This window comes from Lonchura striata, chromosome 18 (genome assembly GCF_050655825.1).
Source record: "Lonchura striata isolate lonStrDom1 chromosome 18, ASM5065582v1, whole genome shotgun sequence".
In the NCBI taxonomy this organism is placed as follows: Eukaryota; Metazoa; Chordata; class Aves; order Passeriformes; family Estrildidae; genus Lonchura; species Lonchura striata.
In genome coordinates, this window is record NC_140720.1 from 11,680,389 (window position 1) to 11,695,581 (window position 15,193).

General features: G+C 52.1%; 2 protein-coding genes across 6 annotated transcripts in view; both read left to right on the forward strand.

Annotated features, from left to right (window-relative positions):
* MYH10 (myosin heavy chain 10) overlaps positions 1-14,913 on the forward strand; it is an 81,905-nt gene extending 66,992 nt beyond the window's left edge. For 4 of the 5 annotated variants that reach the window (XM_077787316.2, XM_077787318.2, XM_077787317.2 and 1 more), the window contains 17 exons: positions 1,004-1,175; positions 1,958-2,170; positions 2,272-2,416; positions 3,420-3,626; positions 4,534-4,638; positions 5,604-5,756; positions 6,042-6,290; positions 6,811-7,023; positions 7,744-7,956; positions 9,096-9,251; positions 9,823-9,957; positions 10,542-10,630; positions 11,069-11,192; positions 11,276-11,484; positions 12,234-12,342; positions 12,637-12,809; positions 13,280-14,913. In XM_077787316.2, the coding sequence (XP_077643442.1) occupies positions 1,004-1,175; positions 1,958-2,170; positions 2,272-2,416; positions 3,420-3,626; positions 4,534-4,638; positions 5,604-5,756; positions 6,042-6,290; positions 6,811-7,023; positions 7,744-7,956; positions 9,096-9,251; positions 9,823-9,957; positions 10,542-10,630; positions 11,069-11,192; positions 11,276-11,484; positions 12,234-12,342; positions 12,637-12,809; positions 13,280-13,424 (2,810 nt within the window). In that variant the 3' untranslated portion in view covers positions 13,425-14,913. Of the gene's footprint in view, positions 1-1,003; positions 1,176-1,957; positions 2,171-2,271; positions 2,417-3,419; positions 3,627-4,533; positions 4,639-5,603; positions 5,757-6,041; positions 6,291-6,810; positions 7,024-7,743; positions 7,957-9,095; positions 9,258-9,822; positions 9,958-10,541; positions 10,631-11,068; positions 11,193-11,275; positions 11,485-12,233; positions 12,343-12,636; positions 12,810-13,279 lie in introns of all 5 variants that reach the window. The other variant, XM_085556897.1, reaches the window with a different exon arrangement.
* The window catches only part of LOC110475147 (TBC1 domain family member 24), a 186,240-nt gene that overhangs the window by 101,488 nt on the left and 69,559 nt on the right, over positions 1-15,193 (forward strand). The gene's annotated exons all lie outside the window — the stretch shown is intronic.

Genomic DNA, 15,193 nt, shown 5'->3' on the forward strand with positions numbered 1-15,193 from the left:
GTTACAGAGCCATTCCAAGACTGATGATCTTAGAGGTGGAAATTAAAGCTTATATTTAAGGCATGCAATTTCTTGGCTAGGAAAGCAGAGTAAAATGATATTTACTTTTGGAGATGAATCAAGAAGCCATTAAGGTCTCTCTGCTAGAGTCTTGGCACTGCTAGGCACTGATATTTGGGGAAAAAAATTAATTCAGTTTGCTGTGAACTCTCTCAATTACAAAACTGGGTCTTGTGTCACTGCTGTAACTGTCACTCACCAGGAGCTTCATGTAAAAACAGAGGGAAAAGCACAATTCTTCTGGAATGTGAAACTTCTTGGAGAAAAGCAGTGGAGGAATATCCCAGCTAGCCCAGGGTGACTGAGCTGGTTCCTGACCATGGCTCCCTTTCCATCTAGTCCAGAAGGAGTTTTGGGAAGGGTGTGAGGGAGATCTCTGCTCTGAGGAGCCACAGAGGATTGACCAAGGGCACTCCTGCAGTCCCTTGGAATTGCAGATGTGTGCCAGTGCCCTTGGAGCTGGGCAGGGGCTCTGCCTTGCTGTGCCCAGGCAGCTCGGTGCTCAATACTGCTGGGATGTGCTTAAACAGCACAGATCCTTGGAAAATGGTTTGTTCAGGCTTACTTTAAGCTATGTTATTTTCCAGTAGACTTTTGGAGTCTGGCCTAGCCCTTCCAAAGCCATGCAATTGTTCCAGTCCATGGCTTATCTTCTTTTTTATCTTCGTTTTTGGGTGTTCGAGCTGCTCTGTCAGATCCCACTCCTTATTTTTACCAGGATGTTTCTGTTGCCTCATTTCAAACTATTCACAGTTGTCAGAGACTTTTCCTCTGACTTTCTGGCTAAGTCATGCAGTTCTCCTTTGCTATTTCATGTTTCTGCAGGCTGGAGAAAGAATTGGGGCAACATAAATTAAACTTCCCACCCTTCCTGCCACCCCAGAGCCTCTGAGGGTGACAAGAGGAACAATTCCATAGGAATTTAATTCTTTGCTTCCTTTAGAACGCCTGAAAAAGGAGGAGAAGACCCGTCAAGAGTTAGAAAAAGCTAAAAGAAAACTGGATGGGGAAACAACAGATCTGCAGGACCAAATAGCTGAGCTGCAAGCCCAGATTGAGGAGCTGAAGATCCAGCTGGCCAAGAAGGAGGAGGAGCTGCAGGGAGCTGTGGCCAGGTCAGTGTGGCACAAAGCTGCTCCCCCAGGCTGAATTCCAGTTTTGAATTCCAGTTTTGAATTCTGGCTGCAGTCAGAGCTGGGATGCTGCAGCAGCAGCCAGCTCTGGAGCCCTGTGCTGTGCACAGACAAGGCAAATTTGCAGGAATTCAGAGATCCTTTACAGGAATTCAGGCATCCCTTGGCATCCTGACTCCACAGACCTGCAAAAAGAAGAAGTTTCACATGGTATAACAGTGTCTGGGCTCTGGAGGCTTTTTTAGTCTCCCAGAATTCAGCCTCAGGAGGGAAAAATGTATTTTTCTCAGTGGGTCTTAACAAAGTGCTGGGCAGGACAGACTTTGTCTGGGTTTGTGTGATACCCCTGCAGTCCCATGTTATGCTGAACACCACCTGCATTTTTTAAGTGTAATTTTGCAGGAAGAGAAAATTCTACAGATGGAACATTTCTGGGGCAGTGTTGAGATCTGCAAAATTGGAACACTTGACTGTAAACTAAAGCTTGATAATTCTGATAGTGCACCTTGGTTTTATCTGTGGTGTCTTTCATGCATCCCTGGAGGTGTCCAGGTTGGACAGGGCTGGGAGCAGCCTGGGATAGTGGAAGGTGTCCCTGCCATGGCAGGGGTGGGAATCTGGTGATGTTGAAGGTCCCTTCCAACCCAAGCATTCTATAAATGTTTCTATTTATTCTCTGGAGGAGTTAAGGTGTGTTTGCAGCTAATTTAAGCAGAGGGTTTGAGAGGAGGGGCAGTCCCAGTAACTGTGTGCCTGTTTGACAGGGGGGATGAGGAAGCAGTTCAGAAGAACAATGCTCTGAAGGTGATCAGGGAGCTGCAGGCTCAGATTGCAGAGCTCCAGGAGGATCTGGAGTCTGAGAAGGCATCAAGGAACAAGGCAGAAAAGCAGAAAAGGGATCTGAGTGAAGAGCTGGAGGCTTTGAAAACAGAACTGGAAGATACTTTGGATACCACTGCAGCACAACAAGAGCTGAGGTAGGATCATGGTCTGTGTGAGAAAGCACCTCTGGAATTCATCTGTGATTTATGAAAAACTGGAGTGTGGATTTTTTGGTGATCCTCTGTGCTTCCTCCAGGACAAAGCGAGAGCAGGAGGTGGCTGAACTGAAGAAAGCAATTGAGGAGGAAACCAAAAACCATGAAGCCCAGATCCAGGAGATCAGGCAGAGGCATGCTACTGCCCTGGAGGAGCTCTCTGAACAGCTTGAACAGGCCAAAAGGGTGAGCAGAAAATCAACTTTCTGCTTCAGGGCTTTTTCTAAGTACCACAGGCAGCGTGGTTCCTTCCAGGAGACCTGAGCTGAGGCTTTCCATGATCACAGAGCAAAGCTGTCCTCTAAAATTCCATCCCAATTGTTGAGATTGGTCACGTTGGTTTGACAGTGCTGCAGCTTTTCAGCAGCACATCTGTGCTGTGTCCTCTGCTCACCAGCAGCAGGAGGCACGGGTGGATCACATGGCTCCTGGTCTTGTTCAGGAGAATTATTCCAAAAAAATAAGTGTCTAGTTTTTGAAATTACAGCTGGGGTCATTCACAAATGTGTGTGAATTCACCTCTCCTGTGGTGATGTTTTTATGTGTTGTGAATACTGCACAAGCTTCCTTAGTATTCTAAATTAAGTGAGAGATGTAGTAGTTAAACTGTGATTTTCACCAGCTTTATTCACCTGAAAATCTCTGCATGTCTTCTGCTCCTTATTCAATAAATATTCTCAATAAGAGCATGAAAAGATGGAAAAATACCCTGCAATCTGAAACAAAGCTCCTGTGACAAGATGCTGTCAGCTCTGGTGAGAAAGCAGAAATGACACTTAAACATCCCTGATGCCAGTGATTACTTTTTGAAAGGCTTCTGACGAATGTCAGTGCTGAGAATTGCTTTGTTCTGCACTTGCAGGCTGCTCTGCCTACTCAAATCAGGGCAGCTTTGGTTCCTGTCTTCCCTTTTATTTCTGTGAGATGAGCCATGCTGATCCCTTAATGGGCACATTCCTTCCTCCTTGCAGTGCCACCAAAGCGGGCATTTCCAGGGCTGCCATCCCAGATCCTGCCTGGGGGAGAAGCCCAGGTTCCCTCAGTGCTCCCCTGGCACACACAGAATGTGCCACAGCAGCATTCCAAACCCTGCTGCTCATCCTGCTGAGCCCCTGCCTTCCCTCTGAGCATGGAACCTGCAGGAAGCCTCCACCTGCAACTAAGAGTTCTTTCCTTTCCTCCTCCCTAGTTCAAAGCCAACCTGGAGAAGAACAAGCAGGGCTTGGAGTCAGACAACAAGGAGCTGGCCTGTGAGGTGAAGGTGCTGCAGCAGGTCAAGGCAGAGTCTGAGCACAAGAGGAAGAAACTCGATGCTCAGGTGCAGGAGCTGACTGCAAAGGTGTCAGAAGGGGAGAGGCTGAGGGTGGAACTGGCTGAGAAGGCAAACAAGCTGCAGGTAAGGCTCTGGAAGTCCTAAAATCCTGGAAAACGGGCAAGGAACTCAAAGCTGTAACCATGTGCAGAAATGGCCTGTGGCTGATGTGGGAGGTGAGCCCAGCAAGGGCTCTCATGGAGCTGGGGGGCCTCCAAGTGGTGCTGTGACACCAATCCTGAGTGTCCTGGGCTGTGTGAGAGTTCAGTGGCTTTGAGGGATGTGCCTTCCATCCTGGAGAGCAGATCTGCAGGGAGCTCTGCTCAGCCAGCTGGCTGCAGGATTGGCTTGGCTGTGGAATTGAGTGGGTTGGGCTCAGCTTTCCCATAGGGATGAGCAAAAATTGATGGTGGCCACAGGGTTGCTTTGGTGCTCCAAGCTGGGAGCCTGGCAGGGAGGGGTTGCAAGCAGAGGCCCATTCTGCTGGGAAATGGGGCAAACAGGAAAAATACAGCCATGGCTGACTTCTGAACCACAGCAGGGTAAATCAGCTAAAGCACTTCCAAAAGGAATGGCCCAGCTCTCTGTGGGGAAACTTTCAGGAGTACTGTAGCCCAAAATAATAAGCTGGCACCTGGCAGTGACTTTTTCTCTTGCAGTGATGCTTTGGACCCAGCTGCCACCATGCTGATCCCTGAATTAATGCTTGCATGAAATGTATGGTTCTAGAATTAAAAACAGCATTAAAGTGTGAGTGCAGGGATCAGAGCAAAGTGCTAAATATCAGAGCTCAATAGCCTAGCTCTGGTTTTGTTACTGCACTTCAGGACTGACACTCAGCTTGCATTTTGTAGGCAAACTTGAGTGGTTTTAGCTTGCTGCCTCTGTCTGTTGGGCTCAGTACCTGGAATTTGCTGAGGTTCTGTGCTGTGCAGCTCCAGCCCAGTGGGGTTTGGGCTGTGCTCTCACCTGTGGGCTGCTTGCTTTGCAGAATGAGCTGGACAACGTCTCCACTCTGCTGGAGGAGGCAGAGAAGAAAGGCATCAAGTTTGCCAAGGATGCAGCCAGCTTGGAATCCCAGCTCCAGGACACACAGGTGTGTAAAGCTGAGCTTGGCACTGGAGCTCTGCTCCTTGGGGAAATGCTGACTGCTAACAGAAAACACATTTTCATTCATGCTTTGGGAAGTCCCCTGGGTAGAAGCTGAATTTCCTGTTCAGCCCAGTGAAATGGGATGGATTGGGGTGGCTCAGCTACATGGGGAACAAAGTTTTCATTATCTGAGCTTCACTACCTGGTAGCTGGTAGTTCTGTTTTATGTCTTTGTCTCTGAGGGAGATAAGAATCAAATAAAAAACCCCTTTCCAGGCAGAGTTTAATGTCAATATCCTTGGGATATATGAGAAACAACAGTCTTCTACTGACAGCTTCAAATTCTTACAGCTGAAGTTCAAACTGTCAGGTTTTGGTTCTTAATTAAAAAATTTCAGCTTTCTGCAGATATTCATCACTTCAATATATTTTATCTTTATTAAAGTTCTAATGGTGACCACTTAACTCTCAATAATGTTAACCACAACTGGAGGGGTTTGTAGGGAGCAGGCTGGGGGTTACACCTTCCATTACTTTGTTATGACAGAAGTTTCCACCTTTAAAGTGACCTTTGTATTTAAAGAATGCAGAAAACCTGGAAGCATGCTGCCATTGCAGGATTTGCTGCTCCATGTTCTTCCCAGGTGGTTTTAATAGGTGCACTGTGCTTGTCTGAAAAAAGAAAAAATACATTTTGAAGTGACTTCTGTCCCTTGAAAGATGGGAAAGTATCATCCCTTAATTTCTAGAGCAGACTCTGGCATGGGTTCCCTGACCAGAAATCTGCTTTATGAAGGTTTAAGTTTGCCCCACATGAATGGTCAGTGGCTTTTTGAAAACCCAAATAATGGATGTCTTCATAAAGCATGTCCTTGTCCCAAAATCTGAGGGAAAATAAACCTGGGAGTCTCCATGTGGAGCTGTGGGAGTTTCAGAGCACACTCAGCCCTGCCCGTGCCTGTGTCCCAGGAGCTGCTCCAGGAGGAAACACGCCAGAAGCTCAACCTCAGCAGCAGGATAAGGCAGCTGGAAGAGGAGAAGAACAACCTGCAGGAGCAGCAGGAGGAGGAGGAGGAGGCCAGGAAGAACCTGGAGAAGCAGATGCTGGCCTTGCAGGCCCAGGTAGGGTGCTGTGAGTGGCAGCTGTCCCAGAGGGGTGTCCCAGAGCTTTGGGGAACCCATCGTGGAACTGGCACGGGTGCTGAGCAGATTTTGGAATCATTACCATTGCAGTAATGCTGTGTCCCCTGAACTGTGATGGGTGCGTTGCCCTCTGAGAGCCTGAGAACTGCCAGCTTTGTGCTCCCTTAGCCTGCAGGAACAGCTGTTCCTTCTGCCCCTTGCCCTGGGCCTTTCCTCCCTCTGGTGATGCCCTGAGGGACTTCCCTCGCTCTTGTTGAATTTCAGTTGGCTGAGGCCAAGAAGAAGGTGGACGATGACCTGGGAACCATCGAAGGCCTGGAGGAGATGAAGAAGAAGCTGTTGAAGGACGTGGAGTCCCTAAGCCAGCGCCTGGAGGAGAAGGCTCTGGCTTATGACAAGCTGGAGAAGACCAAGAACCGCCTGCAGCAGGAGCTGGATGACCTGATGGTGGATCTGGACCACCAGCGCCAGATCGTCTCCAACCTGGAGAAAAAGCAGAAGAAGTTTGATCAGGTACTCCAGCCTCCTGTCACCTTCCTGGGTGTTTAGGATTTTTAAATGGCATCTTGTTCTTGTTGCTGAGCCTTGGATAAGGCAGGATGTGGCTGTTGTGCTGGGTCATTGATAAATCTGTGAGCAGCTGGCCTTTGTCAGGAGCAACTTGTCACTCCCAGTTCTCTGAGGCTTGTTAGATCAAGCTCTTCATGTGGAAGAAGAGAATTACGCTGGAACAAAAACTTTAGAGTTTTATTGTAGTCCCTCAAGGTAGACTAAAAAAAAGGATCTGAAGAGTGAAAGATGGGAATCCTCTGAAACTTGAGCTTGCTGAGTAGCTTGCAGCTTGCTTTCCCCCTCTCATCCTCGAGCAGCCGTAGCTGTTCTCTCCTGGCTCTTTGATCACAACTGAGGGACCAGGCAGCTCCTGGAGGCCAGTTAAACTCAGAGCATGAGCCACTTCCTGAATAAAACACCTGAGGCAGGAAGGACCTGAGTGTGGAGCTTGGGAGATGGATTAATTGTTTCTTATGTCCAGATGCTGGCAGAAGAAAAGAACATTTCTGCCAGGTATGCAGAGGAGAGAGACCGTGCTGAGGCAGAGGCGAGGGAGAAGGAAACCAAAGCCCTGTCCCTGGCCCGGGCCCTGGAGGAGGCCCTGGAAGCCAAGGAGGAATTTGAGAGGCAGAACAAGCAGCTGCGTGCAGATATGGAAGACTTGATGAGCTCCAAAGATGATGTGGGCAAAAATGTGAGTATGGTTCCAGAGGCTGTTTGCTACAGACTGGGAATGACAGGGTTATTCCCTTCTCCCGGGCTGGGGAAGGGTCTGTGCACCAGAACAGAGCTTTCTGAAGCTCACCCAAAATACTGGAGGGATTAATGCTCAGAATAATTGTTAACATCTTCAAAAGCTGTATTCACACCCTTGTGGAGATCCCAGATCCCAGTTTTATACTTTTGGGTCAGTGGAGGTGGGACTGCAGTCAGATAGAACTGGTGGTGTGTTGCAGCTGTGACAGATGAGGGCAGCCACTTCCCCATTTCTGTGTTGCTGGGTATATTTATTGTGTGTAAATGAGGAATAATGAGGATTTCTGTTACCTTTGATCAAGCTGAGCTGCAGGACATGGTTGAACCAGAGGCAGAGCAGAACTGTGGCCCTTCAGTGTGCTCCCTCCTGCACCCAGCTGAGGCAGCAGCAAAGACCCCTGTCCTTCCCTGATGGTCTTGGCTGTGTCACCGTGTCCCAGCCCCTCATCTTTACCCAAGAACCAGATTTCCCCTTCTGCCAGCCTGGGTAGGGGAGTGGGTCTGCCCTGGCCTCTGCCTCAGCCCCAGCTGCTGCCGTGCCCGCTGTGGCTCCCTGCCAGCCCAGAGTGGGCAGCTGCAGCCCCTGGCCTGCCCTGGAACTGCTCAGGTCTCAGAACTGCTGCTCAGGGACAGGCTCTGAGCAGAGCTCGTGCTGCAGGTCCACGAGCTGGAGAAGTCCAAGAGAACCCTGGAGCAGCAGGTGGAGGAGATGAGGACTCAGCTGGAGGAGCTGGAAGATGAACTGCAGGCCACAGAAGATGCCAAGCTGCGTCTGGAGGTGAACATGCAGGCCATGAAAGCCCAGTTTGACAGAGATCTGCAGGCCAGAGATGAACAGAACGAGGAGAAGAAGAGGATGCTGGTGAAACAAGTACGTGTGTTTTACTTTCAGGTGTAGTCAGGAGGGGAGGAAGGGCTTTGGCCAGAATTCTGGGCCTCTGTGCTACCAGAAAGATGAACCCCTTTGCTTAAAGATTCCATCCAATGGAAACCCCAAACCACAGCATTTTTACAAAGCACACAGTAGTTCTGGCCACTGTGCCCAGGCAGTGTCAGGTGGTGCTGGTGGCCTCCAAAGCCACTCCACGAGCTTTGGCTGTTGCTGCCTGGGTGTATTCCCAGGACAAGCATATCTCAGTTGCATTTTCAAGCCCACCCTATTTGATGTCCAGAACAAATCCATGGATGCTGAGATAGACTTTTAAATTAAGTGAACAGTTTCCTAAATGCAAATCATGGCAGAGCTTCCCAGTTTGCCCGGCTGAGAATTCTGGGAACACAGAAATCAGAAGAGCCTCAAGAAATGCCTTAAGAGGATCATGCTTGGTTCTAAATTGCTCAGGAACAAACCAGGCAATATTTCAAGATTTATCCCAAGAAAACAAAACAGACTCACCAGTGTAGAGATATCTTAGGAATAAACCTGGCCTGCAGGGTTTGAAAGGTCACTGCAGAACAAAGTTGCTGTTATCTGAACTGGACAAGAGCTCCTGACCTTGCACTGGGAGGGAGATTTGCTTCCAAAACAAAATTTTCTTTCATCTTGGTAACCTGTGGCATTTCTGGCTCAGTTTGTTTTTGCATAGGTTTGGCTCAGTCCATGTTGCCTGACTGTTCACACACTCTTGTTTTATTTTGGAAAGAGAAGTTGTTGGTACATAAGTGCCAGTAACAGGCTGTTCAAAGGGAATGGTTTCGTTGCTGTCTTGAGACGATGAGGTGATTCTGCTGCTTATTTTCCACCAGAGTTAGCTCCATCTGCCCTGGAGCCATCCCCTGTGGTGGATGGAGGGGTGGGCAGGAGGCTGAAATGGAAATGCTGCAGGAGCTGGGTCTGTCCTGGGGCTCCCCTGCTGCTCAGTGCAGAGACCTCTGCTTCCGCGGGGCTGCGGCCCTGCCCCGCGCCTCCCCCTGAGCTGCCATGCCACGGGGAGTGCCCGTGGCCCGGGCAGGCCCTGGGGTGCCAGGCTGGCCCTGCCGGGCCTGGCCCTGATGCCCTGCCTGGCCCAGGTGCGCGAGCTGGAGGCCGAGCTGGAGGACGAGCGCAAGCAGCGCGCGCTGGCCGTGGCGGCCAAGAAGAAGCTGGAGATGGACCTGAAGGACCTGGAGGGGCAGATAGAGGCTGCCAACAAGGCTCGGGACGAAGCCATCAAACAGCTCAGGAAGCTGCAGGTAGGCACAGCTGAGCTGGGAGCTGGGTTCTGTCCTGGGAGCTGCCCAGGGGCTGCTTCCATCCAGAGGCAGGCTCCACTGATGGGTCTGACATTTATCCAGCCTGGATTTATTCTCTAGGCAAAACTCATCACTTTATAGAGTCACAGAACAGTTTGGGTTGGAAGGGACCCTGAAGCTAATCTTGTTCCAAACTCCTCTCCCACAAAACCACTTTCCACATGGCTGGCAATGCCCAAGGCCACGTTGGACAGGACTTGGAGCAACCTGGGATAGTGGAAGGCCCTGCCCATGGCAGGGGTGGCACTGATGATAATTAAGGGCCCTTCCAGCTCAGGTCATTCTAAGATTCCACTCTGTAGTTCTGTGGAATGCTTGAAGTCTCGGACTGTGATATTTCTGACCAGGCATTGAGGGGTGGAAAGATGAGGAAATGAAATTTTACAATACAGAAGAACTGGGAATGCCTTTAAGTGGAATGAAGCCACTCTGGGAGAACAAAGGGGCTGGAATGGGTCTTGTGATGGTCCTGATGCAGCCTGGCTGCTCCTCACCTGCTCTCCACCTGCAGGCTCAGATGAAGGACTACCAGCGGGAGCTGGAAGAGGCCCGAGCATCCAGGGATGAGATCTTTGCCCAGTCCAAAGAGAGTGAGAAGAAGCTCAAAAGTCTCGAAGCAGAAATACTCCAGCTCCAAGAGGTGAGATGGAAATCCAAGAGATTTGTTTTTATTGTTTAGAGTAAAGCAAAGATGAGAGGGTTAAAAAAGTAAAAAGCAAGGTCTTCAGACCTCATAGAGCATTTCATTTTCCTTAGGAAATGCTTGAGTGTTTCTGCCACTTAATGCAGATGTATAATCTGAGGTTCAGTGTGTGCTGTGTGTGCTCTTGTCCTGAAGCTTTTTAATTTTTATTCTCTTCTTGTCTTCGTGCTGAGAACTCTGTGAGAACCTAAAACATTTGCTTGATTTAGCACCTACTTTACACTGACTCTGTCAGTCAGAGCATGGGGCACAGTGGTTTCTCCTGCTGCTGAGGGCTTGGGGGTTACTGATCTTCACAGGTTTTTCCCCTTTGCTTTGGGTGAGGAAGGCTTCAGGGACAGGGAGAAGTGACTCCGCTGCAGTCCCAGGGCAGTGAGGGAACATCCAGCTGATGTGTCCTGCTGCCTTATCCACGAAACCCCTGGCACATCCCAGTTCACAGCACCTGCCAGCTGCTGGAGCTGTGTCTGCAGGGGCTGTGGGGCTCCTGGGGCTGCCCTGACCGTCTCCCACCCTGGCAGGAGTTCGCGGCGTCGGAGCGCGCCCGGCGGCACGCGGAGCAGGAGCGCGACGAGCTGGCGGACGAGATCGCCAACAGCGCCTCTGGGAAGTGAGTCGGGCTGTGCCGGGCAGGGAGCGGCCTGAGCTGGGCCAGGGAGGGGCAGCATGGAGATCAGGGAAAGCTCCTTCCCCACAGGGTGCTGGCACTGCCCAGGCTGCCCAGGGAACGGGCACGGCCAGAGCTCCAGGAGCCTTGGACAGCGCTGCCAGGGTGGGAGCGCTGGGGTGTCTGTGCAGGGACAGGAGCTGGATCCTTGTGGTCCCTTCCCTGGGAGCTGCCCTGAGCTGAGTGACCTCCCAGGAGCTGTGCTGGCTCTGGGCACGGCCTGACCCCTTCCCTGGGAGCTGCCCTGAGCTGAGTGACTCCCCAGGAGCTGTGCTGGCTCTGGGCACGGCCTGACCCCTTCCCTGGGAGCTGCCCTGAGCTGAGTGACCTCCCAGGAGCTGTGCTGGCTCTGGGCACGGCCTGACCCCTTCCCCCGTGCAGGTCAGCGCTGCTGGACGAGAAGCGCCGGCTGGAGGCTCGGATTGCTCAGCTGGAGGAGGAGCTGGAGGAGGAGCAGAGCAACATGGAGCTGCTCAACGAGCGCTTCCGCAAGACCACGCTGCAGGTGAGCCCCGGGCAGCTCTGCTCTGCCCTGTGAGTGTGGCAGAGGCCCCAGTGGCACTGGGTGACCCTGTCCCCTCCTGCCAGGTGGACACGCTCAACTCGGAGCTGGCCGGCGAGCGCAGCGCGGCCCAGAAGAGCGAGAACGCGCGGCAGCAGCTGGAGAGGCAGAACAAGGAGCTCAAGGCCAAGCTGCAGGAACTGGAGGGCTCTGTCAAGTCCAAATTCAAAGCAACCATTTCTACTCTAGAAGCCAAGATTGCACAGCTTGAAGAACAGCTCGAGCAGGAAGCCAAGTAAGGGGAAAAGACCTGCTTGCCTGTGTGGGTTGAGTGGCTGAAAGTTCCATGCTGGATGTTTCTGAAGGGCCTTGGGTTTACTGTCTGGAGACTCCTGTTTAGGGGATAAACTTGAACAAGGCAGCTGTAGAGTAACTGGGGCTGGGAGTTCCAGAATGGATTTGCTTCCTACCAGCTGCATGAGCTCTGCAAGGTGTCAGTGTCCCAGAGCCACAAGGTGCTGCAGGAGTTTCCTGGGACAAGCTGAAATGTCCCCTGGTTGCTTGGTTAGAGGAACAGCTTATGTGGGACAGCTTGAGATGAATCCTGTGCTCTCCAGAAGTCTCTTTGCAGTGAATTATCCATCTGTCCTTGCAATCCTGTTTTTAAAATTCACTTTTTTACCTGGTTCCTTCCACTGTTTGCAGGTGGGACTTGTCCTACCACCAGTTCTGTCTTTTCTGGGCTCTGGGCTCTGCAGCAGGATTGTGTTACTGGTTAAGCAGCAGCTTGAAAGCTGCTCTGTCCAATCTCCTTGTGAAGGCTCCTTCTGAGCCCTCTTTGTCTCATGTTTACACAGCCCCAGGGCTGAGGCTTTGTGCTCTGAGAGCTGCATCCCTGCATGCCAGCCAGCCCCTGTGCATGCATCAGCTGCATTGCTGTGCCTGGCATGTTCAGAGAGCTGCACCTGTTGCACTTCAGGGGGGCAGATCTCGAGTTCCCAGCCCTCGGGCAGCGGGACCACCGATGGCTTTGGGCTGTTGCAGGGAAAGAGCAGCTGCCAACAAGCTGGTGCGCCGCACGGAGAAGAAGCTGAAGGAGGTTTTCATGCAGGTGGAGGACGAGCGGCGCCACGCGGACCAGTACAAGGAGCAGGTGGGTGGGGGTCAGTGGAACCTCCTTGGCTGGGAAGGGCTTGTGGAGAGGGGTTGTACTGGGAAGGGAATCTAGAGAGGTCATTAAACCAGCAGGGATTCTCCCTAATGGAAAGGGAATCTAGAGGTGATTAAACCAGGGATTCTCTTGGTGTGTGTGTGAGCTCTGCTGGGATGGGCTGTTCCCACCCTGCTCTCCCGGCGTTCCGGGTCCCGGCTGGAGCCTGCACGAGGCTGTGCTGGTCCTGGTCAGGGCTGCAGCTCTGGGTGACCCCGAGGGCTGGCTGGCTTGCAGATGGAGAAGGCCAACGCCAGGATGAAGCAGCTGAAGCGGCAGCTGGAGGAGGCGGAGGAGGAGGCCACGCGCGCCAACGCCTCGCGGCGCAAGCTGCAGCGCGAGCTGGACGACGCCACGGAGGCCAACGAGGGGCTGAGCAGGGAGGTCAGCACCCTCAAAAACAGGCTAAGGTCAGTGCAACACCAGGACTGGGATTGACCCGAGCCCACGGACGCCATCTGTGGGCAATGTCCAGCTGGGGAGCTGCTGGCATCGGGGGATGGCTCAAAACGGAGCCTGGTGATGAGAACGAGGAAGCAGCCAGATACTCCACAGGGAAATTCTTGACAGCTGCAGGGATGGATGGGATATTGGGAAGGAGTCCTTCCCTGGGAGGGTGGGCAGGCCCTGGCACAGGTGCCCAGAGCAGCTGTGGCTGCCCCTGGATCCCTGGCAGTGCCAAGGCCAGGCTGGAACAGCTTGGGACAGTGGGAGGTGTCCCTGCCATGGCAGGGGTGGGCTGGGCTGAGCTGTCGGATCCCGCAGCCTGTGCCATCCCAGCCCGTGCCATCCCAGCCCGTGCCAGCCCAGCCCGTGCCAGCCCATGCCCTGCCGCGCTCCCGGGCGGTGCGGGCGCCTCCCCAGCTCTGTCCCTTGGCAGGAGGGGGGGACCCATCACCTTCTCCTCGAGCCGCTCGGGCCGGCGGCAGCTGCACATCGAGGGCGCCTCGCTGGAGCTGTCGGACGACGACGCCGAGAGCAAAGGCAGCGACGTGAACGAGGCCCCGGCCGCCCCCGCCGAGTAGCGCCGGCCCCGCCCGCATGCAGAGACCTCTCCAGACCTCTCCAGACCTTTCCAGACCTTTCCAGCCCCGGCGGGAGCGCGGCCAGCGCCCTGCCCTGCCCTCGGAACTGCCTTGTGGCCGGAAAGCTGCCTTACGACCCTCGGCATGTGCTACAAGGTTCCTTATCATAGGTCAACCATGTCTTAAGGCTCTCCAGCCTCACCACACTTGTACCCTGCTTCAGATATAGGTACAACTGCTTTTTTATATATAGTAAACAACCGGGATCGTCTCTGTTCAGTGCATCTCTTTTCCAGATACTCATTGTAAAGCCATTTTATAAAGCATCATGTGAAGGATGAACCATTTTTTTATCGATCCAGAAGCGTCATTCCCAGCGGGTGGGGGGCCAGGACAGACCCCTTGCGTGGCTGTGCATGCCTTGTGTCCAGCAGCATCCTTCAGGCTCCGGGCTGGCCGCAGCCTCTCGGATCAGTGAAGACCAAACCGCTCCCGTTTCTTTCTTTTCTCCCGATCGTTGTGATCCGCACACAAGCCCTGAGTGAACTGTGAAAATCGGCCTTGGGAAGTGTTAGAGGGAAGTGTAGGGATGAGTGAGTAGTGCCCGTTTTTATCCTGCAATCCCATTTGAAGCGTTCTCAGCACCTGCTCCATCCGTTCGTGTCCATGCAGTCCAGGCACACCGAGGCGGGTCCCGTCCCCTGCGGGCTGCTCGGAGCCCCGGGGCCCTGCAGGCACCGGCCTGGGAAAATGTGAACACCAGTGGGAAATGAACTCAGCACAGGCTGAGCTAATTTATTAATGTCAGGCCGTGGGGGCGCCGGGATCCCCGGGCTCCCGTGGGCCGGGGCTCGGGGCTCCCGCCCTGGATGGATGGATGTTGCCTGCCTACAGTTAACATGCCAGTGGATGTGAATCCTTTTTTTTTCTTTTGTTGTTGTTTTGTTGTTGTTTTTTTTTTTTATTTTGAGCAGTATTACAGTGAGTAGTTAGCGTTCTTTTTGTTTAAATAGCTGAAAACTGACATTACAGAAAGTGCCTTAGACACTACAGTACTAAGACAACGTTACATATATAATTTGCCTATATAACAATGATTTAATGTATTAATTTTGACTGTGCTTCATATCATGTACCTCTCTAGTCCAAGTGGTATTATTGATATTAGTGACAATGAATCAGTGTTAACTAGGAAACTTCCTCTGCCACATGCTCAAAACCCGTGGATTTCCCTTTTTGGTTAAAAGCTTTAACATCTGTCGCAAAGGTTTTGTTGTGTGTGTTTGGATATTTTTAAATCAAACTGGCTGTTGACCACCAGGCATCTGACTGCAAATATCTTGTTTTCTTGTATACCCATATTTCTAGACAATGATTTTTGTAAGACAATAAATTTATTCATTATAGATGCGGCCGCCTGCTCTGTTTACTTACTGGAAGAGCTCTCCCGAGGCTGGCATAGACCTTAATAAACGAGATATGACTGGAAGCTGCCTTTTCCCTTCTTCCTGTTTTGTTTGCTTGTTTTTTTTTTTTTTTCCTTTTATTTTGACCTAAATACAGCATCAGTGGCTTGGTCTGAGCTGAGCCTTTGCCCCTGAATGCCACTGGCAAGGCCCAGCTGGAGCACACAGAAACTCTGAGCTCTGCTGCTGCCACTCAGTGCTGTGGCACAGGGGCTGGGCAGCTCCATCCCCTGTTTTGGGGTCCTGGGGTGCAGAACCTGCCCTGGAGCTGGGCAGGAAAGGCCTGGGAGCTGCAGGAGCTGA